At 42.6% G+C, this 10,134-nt stretch overlaps 1 protein-coding gene across 6 annotated transcripts in view; it reads left to right on the forward strand.

The window, feature by feature from the left end:
- Nucleotides 1-9,026, forward strand: part of atp11c (ATPase phospholipid transporting 11C (ATP11C blood group)) — a 30,710-nt gene extending 21,684 nt beyond the window's left edge. For 2 of the 6 annotated variants that reach the window (XM_085906391.1, XM_085906392.1), the window contains exons 16-31: nucleotides 53-126; nucleotides 205-308; nucleotides 394-575; nucleotides 756-1,022; nucleotides 1,245-1,419; nucleotides 1,519-1,621; nucleotides 1,697-1,842; nucleotides 1,925-1,984; nucleotides 2,682-2,809; nucleotides 3,064-3,199; nucleotides 3,276-3,341; nucleotides 3,426-3,529; nucleotides 3,599-3,755; nucleotides 5,554-5,662; nucleotides 6,824-6,855; nucleotides 7,380-9,026. In XM_085906391.1, coding sequence (XP_085762517.1) covers nucleotides 53-126; nucleotides 205-308; nucleotides 394-575; nucleotides 756-1,022; nucleotides 1,245-1,419; nucleotides 1,519-1,621; nucleotides 1,697-1,842; nucleotides 1,925-1,984; nucleotides 2,682-2,809; nucleotides 3,064-3,199; nucleotides 3,276-3,341; nucleotides 3,426-3,529; nucleotides 3,599-3,755; nucleotides 5,554-5,658 — 1,807 coding nt within the window. In that variant the 3' untranslated portion in view covers nucleotides 5,659-5,662; nucleotides 6,824-6,855; nucleotides 7,380-9,026. Of the gene's footprint in view, nucleotides 1-52; nucleotides 127-204; nucleotides 309-393; nucleotides 576-755; nucleotides 1,023-1,244; nucleotides 1,420-1,518; nucleotides 1,622-1,696; nucleotides 1,843-1,924; nucleotides 1,985-2,681; nucleotides 2,810-3,063; nucleotides 3,200-3,275; nucleotides 3,342-3,425; nucleotides 3,530-3,598; nucleotides 3,756-5,553; nucleotides 5,663-6,823; nucleotides 6,896-7,379 lie in introns of all 6 variants that reach the window. The other 4 variants (XR_015065562.1, XM_085906393.1, XM_085906395.1 and 1 more) reach the window with 4 other exon arrangements.
- The last annotated feature ends 1,108 nt before the right edge of the window (nucleotides 9,027-10,134 follow it).

Genomic DNA, 10,134 nt, shown 5'->3' on the forward strand with positions numbered 1-10,134 from the left:
GTTCTTCTTTTAGGTCTTCTTGGATGATTTTTTTTTGTTTCTCTCTTTACAGCTATGAGTTGCTTCATGTGTTGAATTTTGACCCAGTGAGAAGACGAATGAGTGTAATTGTCAAATGCAAGTCAGGTGAATGGTCTCAACGTTCTATTTGGAGTTTATTTACGTACCACCTTTAACACGCTTGTGCTTATCAATGTCCTACAGGTGATATTGTGCTCTTCTGCAAGGGAGCAGACTCCTCCATTTTCCCTCGCGTCAGACAGGAGGAAGTGGAACCGACACGCGTGCACGTGGAGCGGAACGCAAAGGTGGGCTGCCTGACACATCTTCGCACATCTGACGAATCGCGATTTGTTCCAAGTTCTCTTGGACGCCATGTACTTTGTGATGCAGGAGGGCTACAGAACACTATGTGTGGCTTACAAACTACTCGACCTGGAGGAGTACGCCCAGGTGGACGCGGGCCTGAGGGAAGCCAGGCTGGCTCTGCAGGGCAGGGAGGAAAAGCTTGTGGCCATTTATAACGAAGTGGAGACCGGCATGAGCCTCATCGGCGCGACTGCTGTTGAAGATAGGTGGGTGTGTTTTGTTTGTTTTGTGTGAGGTTGAAACGTCACAAAGCTCAGGACACTGTCACCTCTTCGCTGTCTTTCTGTGAGATGATACTGCCATCTTGTGATTAAATCGAGTACATACGCAAAGTGAGGGATTGGAGGTTTGCTTTTGTTAACGAAGTACAAATATTTCTTTTGCAGACTTCAAGAGGAGGCCGCAGAAACAATGGAGGCTCTGCAGGGGGCCGGCATTAAGATCTGGGTCCTGACGGGAGACAAAATGGAGACGGCAAAGTCTACCTGCTTTGCCTGTCGCTTGTTTCAGATGACCACCGAGCTGTTGGAGCTAACGGTGCGCACTCTCGATGAAGGAGGTCAAAAGCGCGAGGAACGACTGCACGAGCTCTTACTCGAGTATCACAAGAAAGCGGTGCAGGATTCGCCAGCCTTAGAAAATGGCATCAGCGGGTTGGTTGTCTAAACTTTGGTGGTGATGTACAGTAGCTCACAAACATGAGCTCACCATTTTACGTAATTCATGTTGATTTGAGGCGACAGCCATAAGGATGGTTACCAAATTTAATTTGGTGACTCATTTTTGTGACACTGTATCACTGCACTAAAAAAAAAAAAAAAAGAGAGTGTGACATTCTTTCCAGTGCTTAAATCCTTTGTGTTTTCTTCATACAGGAACTGGTCGGTTACCAGTCACGACTACGGTTTCATTATTGATGGAGCCACTCTATCAATGGTGCTCAACTCCGCCGATTCCAACTCCAGCCACTACAGGAACCTCTTCCTGCAGATTTGTCAAAATTGCACCGCTGTGCTCTGCTGCCGCATGGCTCCATTGCAAAAGGCCCAGGTCAGGGAAAACATGGGCCCCATTCCTCCATTGTCTACTGAATCAAATAATTCAATTCCTTTCAGAATTCTCATTTGCTTGCCTCATTCTTTTCTTCAGATTGTAAAACTGGTGAAGAACTCCAAAGGCAACCCGATAACCCTCTCCATTGGTGATGGTGCCAATGACGTCAGCATGATTTTGGAAGCTCATGTTGGCATCGGTAAGAATTCTCATGCTAAATTTGACACAAGCAGTAGAAAGTCCTTTGGCTTCTCATTTCCTCTGGATATTTCAGGCATCAAGGGTAAAGAGGGTCGGCAGGCGGTGAGGAACAGTGATTACGCCATTCCCAAACTCAAGCACCTGAAGAAACTCCTCCTGGCCCATGGACATCTCTACTATGTTCGAATTGCACACTTGGTTCAGTATTTCTTCTACAAGGTAGCAGAGCAAAAACACTTTATCCTATCCCCTACAAATGCTTTTGAGATGATCTTCACAATCGACCGTTTTTCCCCTTCAGAACCTGTGCTTCATCTTACCTCAGTTTTTGTACCAGTTCTTCTGCGGCCATTCTCAGCAGGTGAGTATGCAATGAGAACCCTGAAAGTTTTAAAAATGTATTGATCGTCAAGTGGTTGTTCAACTCGCTCCGCCCCATCTTTCCCTCTGATTGACCCTTTGTTATTTCCCTCAGATGTTTGCACTTCCATCCATGCTAGATGTTGCCTCAATCATAGTAAAAATGTCCGGCGTGTAAGCATAGCGGTATCTTAGACTCCAGCGAGAGTTCTGAATTTAAATATTAGATGTCAATCTATCAAGTGACCTTTTATTCCCTAAATAGGTCATAGATCAATTTGCTGTGAATCTTTCATGAATAAATATCCTCTCGCTCAATGTGCTTGCTACCAAACATTTGCTTAACCCAAGTTCAATGGAAAGTAGCCTTCGTTCGAGGCCGGCTTACCCCAGCAGCGGTTTCCTGCATGGTGGTCATAATTTGAATCTATGAAGTTGACAGACTTAATTTCATTCAGCTCACTCATCTTGTGTTTGCAAGTGACTGTGCTTCGTCACTCCAAGACCGCATGGTCAGCGACCAGTCGACATCACGCTCTAGTGGGTCATTGCCGAGTCGTGAAGTTGACAAATACATTTTGTCTGTCGTGTATTAGATTAATGAGCGTATGTGGATCAGTTTTATCCTCTCCTTGATAATAACCCCTGGTCCCCCCCACCCCCGCCCCCTTGCCATCCATTGTGGCCGTCTTCCCCAGCCCCTCTATGACGCAGCCTATCTGACGATGTACAACATCTGCTTCACCTCTATGCCCATCCTGGCTTACAGCCTCTTGGAGCAGCACATCAGCATCCAGGCTTTGCTGAACAATGCTCCCCTCTACAGGTACGCCCTGGAATCTTCCCTAGATCGCAGTCGGAGGCTGAGATCATTTTCATGAATGCAGGGGACGTTTTGTTGTGAAATACAAGTTACTTATTTATTTCATAATACTGAAAATATATATTTTTTTTATGCTGTTGCAATGTTTTAATCAGTCATCATGATAGATGCATGAAAGTTGCATCCAAGCATAAATTAATGAATTGGCACCATCATCATTTAAGTGAAATGTCTAATGTTACTCTTGCCATGTACAGAGAGATTCGCAAGAATGCCATGTTGCGATGGAGGCCCTTCATGTACTGGACGTTACTCGGGGTCTTCCACGGTTTGGTCTTCTTCATCGGTGTGCGATGTTTGTTCAAGAACGCCGCCCTGCCGGATAACGGCCAGGTTTGTTTTTCGCTCCTCGTACGCTTTGCTCTGTGAATTTCCTCAGCTCACGCGCTATGTGTATCTTTGCATCCAGGTTTATGGCAACTGGTCATATGGCACAATCGTCTTCACCGTCCTCGTCTTCACCGTCACACTAAAGGTGAGTAGCATGTTTTGATTAATAACATGCATGTTTGACGGGAAAATGTTTCATCTCGTTCTTTTGTGTCCTGTCCTCTCCTAGCTTGCCCTGGACACGCGACACTGGACATGGGTCAACCACTTAGTAATATGGGGCTCCCTTGCATTTTACGTGCTTTTCAGCTTCTTCTGGGGAGGAATTATTTGGTGAGTAAACAGATGATCTGGACTTTCTTGCAACCGGTGTGAACCTTTTTGCTCTCTGCCCTCCCGCAGGCCATTCCTGAGGCAACAGCGTATGTATTTTGTGTTTGCCACCATGCTGAGTTCAGTGTCAGCCTGGTTGGTCATCATCTTGCTCGTCGTGCTCAGCCTCCTGCCAGAGATCCTTCTGGCCGCCTTCCGCAAGCCCTTCACCCCATTTACTCAGCAGGTAACATACACACGCACTCACGCAAACGCTTTTTCTGCCCCAGGTTGTTTATTAATTTTTGTTTGTGTAATCAAACCTGCTAAGTTGCGCTTCTTTCTTTCTGTTGGATTTAACCATGTCTTAAGATGTGTTCAAGATGCGTATTTTTTTAATTTTTTTATGTGAACCTGCTAGTCCACACGACTAGCTGTTTAAGAAATTCAAACGGGACACAACATTAGGTACACCTGTATTGTGCCAACCGGTCAGATCAACAGGTGTGCCCTGGGAAATTATCCATTTTCAGTGTAATAATAATAAAAAATGTGAATTTAACATTTCGAAAATAATGTGGGTCTCCTGGTCACAAACAGTAAAAGCGGCATCACAAATTCTGTCCGTAGGAAAAAAATAATAATTATTCATTCCTGCTTTTATTGTTGACATTGCTTGTTCTATAACTTTGTATTTGTATTGGTACTAATTTTCCCTCCTCAAAGCGCTTTTAGCACTTAACGCTTTCTCCTCACTCTGCTTCACTTTCTCTGCTCTCGTTTCCCCCGCGGACCCCCGGTCTTCATAAAGATGAAGCACCGCCTTCCTTCCTCGGGGACTTCTACTATCTTCATGTTGTCGCAGACCGCTAGCACTCACAGCTTCTCGTGGAGTGACTGAGGTCTCTTTTCTCTTTCTGTTACCGTTGACATCTACCCGCTCTTTCCGCGTGTGCACTTTGATGTTCCTTTCTTCACTGTACTCACCGTTCTCACGTAATCCACGGATGAGGGAAGAAGCTGTATTGAATCAGTTCAAACCTTGAATCTCAGCACTTAATTTGGAAGGACTGAGAATCTCTGCATTTCTTCGAATCTTTCGTGATTATGTGTGCGGTCATATCATTCGGCCGTTTGTCTCCTCCCAGCTGCGCCTGTTGCATGTTCAGCGCAGCGGGGTCGCTTGTGCACGTCCGAGCATCTAGGTCTGCATGAGGCTCAAGTCGCCATCCGCATTATGGACACGCACCGCAGCCCCCCTTGTGGCCACTGCATTGTGTTCGTCTCTGCATGTGTATGTTTGTCTGCTGCAGAGTTCAAGGCACGGCCTTGCTCAAAAGCCTCATATGATTTTTTTTTTTTTTTTTTTTTTTTTAAATAGACACTCACATCATATTTAGATGAGGTAAAGGGGAAAAAAAAAATAAAACTTTGCCCACCCCTGGTTTATAGAGGCTGGACCTATAATTACATAGTACGCCATTTTAGAATGTCAGAGCGACTACAATCTCAAACCACTTCAGTCGAAAATGTACAAAGTGGCTTTGACTAAGGTAAGCAACTAAGGAAACAGGTATTTTACTCGTCTGGTTTAAAAGGTGCTTTTTCTGTGTCCATGTGTCTCACTGTATTAAGACTTTTTGTGTATTCGTGCCACTTGTCTGACAGCAATCATAAGACTGAGAACGACAATGTCTGTCTGTCTGTCTGTGCCTATGGTGTATGAGGAGCCATGCGAGACGTAATTCAGGATTATCTTCTTTTTTATTATTATTATTTTTTTTTTTACCGTTTTCCTGAGCAGATCACCACATTCAGAACCAAAGCAAGAGTTCTCCATGCTGGAATTGTCTTAAAGCAGTAATGAAACTATTTTCTAAGTGGATTTCAGCATGGTGTGAGAAAGGATTTCAAGTAGTATTTGTATTAGCATTTCACTTGTGGGTTTCAGCCGTGTGTATTCGCAGTAATCCTGAATTATGTCTCCGGCGGTCCTTCATATGCTTGTCAGTTCAGTTACGTGTCCTCTTACCCCACCCTTCCAGAGGAATCCAGTTGAGTCGAATTCGGGGGGCGTCCCGTCCCCACGCTCGTCAACCAGGCCCCTGCTCATGAGAACCTTTACAGATGAGTCCAATCCTGTCATTTAAACAGGTACCGGTCCATCCCTGGGCCTATGAAGCCAATCTAAAGCTGCCTACCAACCCAAGCCCCCCTTTAGCGGATGTCTCCACAATCCTGGCTTCTAACTTAGTCTTACTAGGCATCGATTCCAAACACGACGTGGTGTGTGGCTTTGTGTTCTTGAAGCTGATATTGGTTGGCTGAAGAGATGCACCACTATCTTGCAAATTTAAGTTCATTCTTTAACCAAAGTTGTGCATTTTAAAATCATTCCAATGGGTCTTTTCAGCCTCCCTTTTGATGCCTACCTGACCTCTCACCCCTTCATCACCCACTTTAAATCAAAACGTGTCTTCCGAGTGTGCTGATGCCATCGTTGTTGGGTTTACACACGGGTCAGCTGGCCTGTGTGATTTCCCGCCTTTGCGGTTGTTGTGCTGTGACGTGATCATGTGTGCATGTTGGAACCGTGCCTTCACTATTTGTGTCAACCTCAGTACATCGGCACGGTGGAGAGGTCACATGATTTAAAGAGTAGTACTCATCCTGTTTCTTTTCGTAATCAGAAATTGGCACCCTTATTTCATTCTCTAGGTGTTTTCATCATATTTGTACACGCCAGGGTGCCTTGAGCAAAAATTGACCCCTCGATAGTTGCTAGCATGCTCACGCAACACATTAATTTACCTCAAGGCATCACTGTCATTTTAACTATATAGAAAAAAAAATGCTATGTTGCCATTATAACATAAAAGCTGTCAAATGTAAACACTTAACATTTAAAGAAATGGGATGATGAGGCAATTTTCCTATGAGTGGTGGTGACTAACAATGATAGAGGTTTTTTTTTTTTTTTTTTTTAAACACTTAACACTCGGTTTCCGGTGTTCAAAATGTTCATATTGCAGGTCTCAACTATTGAGTGGTATTTTTGCCAACATCTTTGCACAACGATATGAGCAACATCCTATCTCACGCTTCCCTCGGAAGCTGCAAACTTCCACCTATTCTCTCTCTGCAATGTGAACATCACAGGGTGTAGCCCATACTTTTTTTTTTTTGTGTGTGTGTGTTGTGTTTTGACCACATCCTGTAGTCAGTCAGAGCTTACGTGTACGTGCGATTGCCAGTGACTTTTCAAATGTACAATGGCATCTGGCGCTTAAACCCCCATTTGTGTTCCCCAACTAGCTGCCCGACGAAGACCAGCTGTGCACATCCAGGTAAAGCAAGAGGACAGAGTAATAATCACTTTTTGCAGTGGTGAGGAGAAGCCAAGTACAAATACTTCCTGACTGTACTTAAGTAGACTTGCAGGTGTCTTGACGTTTTTGAAAAAGGTCAACTCAAGCAAAGTTGAGATTGTGATCACGGAAATGGCGATCGTTAAAGCGTTAAACATGTTTTCATTCGCTTGTCAATTATTTTACTGGTTCTTTTATCACAAACAAGATATTTAGGTTGCATTACCTGACACTTAGTACTAGTACCATATGACCTGGTTCATGGTTTTAGTCAATTCTACTTAAGTACAGTGTGAGCATTTTTGCCCCCTCTGTGTCTCTTCTGTGTGTGTCACAAAACTTTATTTAATCAGGGTAATTTGCCTCCCCTATTTTTTTGTCCTTCTGGGTGCACTGTATTTTCTCTTTGGTGACGTTTTGTCTAATTTGTGTTTTGGCCTTTCTTTTCCACAGGTGCATAGATATTGACCCTTTTTTTTTTTTTCTTTCTTTTTTTTGTCCAGGCTGCAGCCGTGGCTCTCATCTCTTACAAACAACTGATGGCTCACCACTGAAGGGATGCGGCAGTGGCAGCGGCCATATTTCAGGGTTCTGTGCCAGTCAGGTCAGACGCATGATCACCACGGGAGGAGGCAAAACAGCATTTCTGACTCTTAAGGAGAAAAAAAAAAAACTGTCCGTCCTCTCGATTAGTTTTGACAGTCTAACACACACAAACACGCCACCCATGCATGACTACAGAGCAGCTCACCTTTTTTTTTTTTAATGTACTCAGATGAGAGACTTGACTATTGTCTTTTATCTACAAATGAATGCATACACAGCTGCCTTGTCCCCAAGCTCTGACTGCTGTGTTTTGACAAGCAGTTACATTACCACTCACTCTTATGCTCGACTGCATGAGGGGAAAAGTCTTTATAATGCAATGTTTAAAAACCACAAGAGAAGGACGAGGTATGTTTAATGGTTATTTTTTTTCCCCCAATATAGATATCTGGGCTATCACTTTTTTTTATTTATTTTTTTCAATCAGTGAAAACCTGTCATTTGAGTTTTAGTTTGCTAAAAACCCGTCCACGCGCTCTAAAAAAAAAAAGCCAAAAACGTGTGTGTCTGTGGGTGGTGGGGGGGGATTAAGGAATAGATTAGCGATTTAGGGGCAGTGTGACAAAGCTCATAGCGTGACCTCAATCTTCACGCCTTAAAAGTGTTTATGTTTAATTTAAAAGAGTCCATTTAAGATGAGATTTAATATATGTGCTATACTGTACGAAGCTCATATGCTGAAAGCCAAAAAAAAAAGACTCAGACATTTGTGACTTGAAAGTGTTGTTTTTTTGTGTGGGTGTGTGCATGCCCACAAAATTCCTGAACGGCTCAAGAAAAGCCACAAATGCCTGTGGGAAACTTGCATTAATTTGCCTTTTACAGTGGTGCCTTGACTTACAAATTGAATTGGTTGCGTGACCATGCTTATAACTCAAATCTTCTTCAGGTATTGTTTGCAGTTGAAATGAATGGAAATGCCATTCATTGCAGCAGCAAAAAAAAAAAAATTCCACAATAAAGACATACAGTAGTGTCACAAGTAAATTAAAACTAAAGAAATTGAACAGTTTTTGCTACATTTCAGTTTTATTAGATCTACCACAGTGACTGGTATTTGCTAGCCCATTTGTAGCATTAGCAGCTATATGATAGCAATAAGCTAACACACGTTAGGGCAACATGAGGTTTTAAATACAGATTTTGAAGAATTGTTCACTATCTGCCAAACTGCTGCTTGTTGTGAAGAGATTTGATTTCACGATACATTTTTTTTGTTTTGTTTTTGCTCACAAGTCAAAGCAACAACAAATTAATTCCAAAAGCAAGTCAGGTCACGAATATCTGAAGGCATCACTGTATTTGGAAAGAAATAGGGCCAAATCAGCCGTGGACACGTTGCTCTTTAAATGAAGCTAGAATTAGCCAAATGGCCGGGTTTGTTTGACAAGCAACTTGAAATGAAATCCTAGGAAAATTCTTTGACCACTCCTGCACTGTTGACGAGACATCAATGGTTCATCAAGGCACGTGAACCTCACTATGTACATGGCATCCCACTGTGAGGAGGTGATATTATCAAATAAATATACTGTACAATGATGCATTCCCTTCAACCATCCAATTACTTTTACATACATTATATCGTGCGTGAGTTTTTCCACACGAGTATATTTTTCCGTATTTATTAAGGTATCATTTGACTCGCAAATGTTCTATTTTTCGGTCTTTTACTATGGAGTTATCTTGTCTTGATATTCTTACAAAAAAAAAAAAAAACTTGCTTTCAGGCTTTATGAGTTACCTCCTGACTGCACTGTGCTGGCAAAAGAAGTCGAGCCTGCTTTGTTATGAAACTTTACAACCTCTAAGTGGCATCAGTGATGCCAATTTCTTTTTTTTTTTTTCCCCCCCGACGGCTTTCAACCTTTGTGGAGTTTGTTTCCCATGTCTAAACAGAAATCTCAAGAACGGATTGTATTTCTAACCCTTTTCTCTTTTCCCGAGCTACTTTTCTTGTAAGAAAATCAAAATGTACCAAAAACCAAGAGGTTATGGACACCGTACCATCTTGTGCCCTTTTTTGGCTCGCCAGCCTCAAAACACTCCTTGACCTCTAAGATGAATGTATTGAAATTCTATTTAAATTCTGAAAGTTTCTCTTTAATAAAGACCATTTTTGAAGATAAAAATCCCTGTTCTCATTTCTGTGTGCGCGTGTTTGAGGACACCAAGCAGATGCTGTGCAGTAATGAGACTGCTGGCAGGATAAGCTGGATCAACTGCACGGCTGCTTCTGAGCTGCGTCCTCCCCATCCACGCAGAAGTCTTTTTTTTTTTTTTTTTCAATTGCCTTGAGCAAAAAGAACATCGGGGCAATTGTCGACGCCTCCTGTCTACCTCCACAGGATTTTTTCTGCTTTTCCAAGCCGCCTTGAAGCATTTTTAAGAATTGGGTGTCTATTAGATGACACCTGGAAATTCATTCCAGGAGTGCATGATGGTATGCCAGTAAAGTCTGGGAAAAGTTTAGAATTACTTCCAAAATGAATGAGTGGAAACTTGGAAGTTTGCATTTGAAACCAATACCTTAATAGCATAATAGCGCAGTCACATCAATTTAACCTGAAATGGCAATACACAGCTATATTTTAATTATTAAGCTGACAGTAATCATTTCAATTCTTTTCAAAGATTTGCTTCTTGATAAAC

Source organism: Syngnathus leptorhynchus, chromosome 2 (assembly GCF_054491065.1).
Source record: "Syngnathus leptorhynchus isolate UIUO chromosome 2, UIUO_Slep, whole genome shotgun sequence".
In the NCBI taxonomy this organism is placed as follows: Eukaryota; Metazoa; Chordata; class Actinopteri; order Syngnathiformes; family Syngnathidae; genus Syngnathus; species Syngnathus leptorhynchus.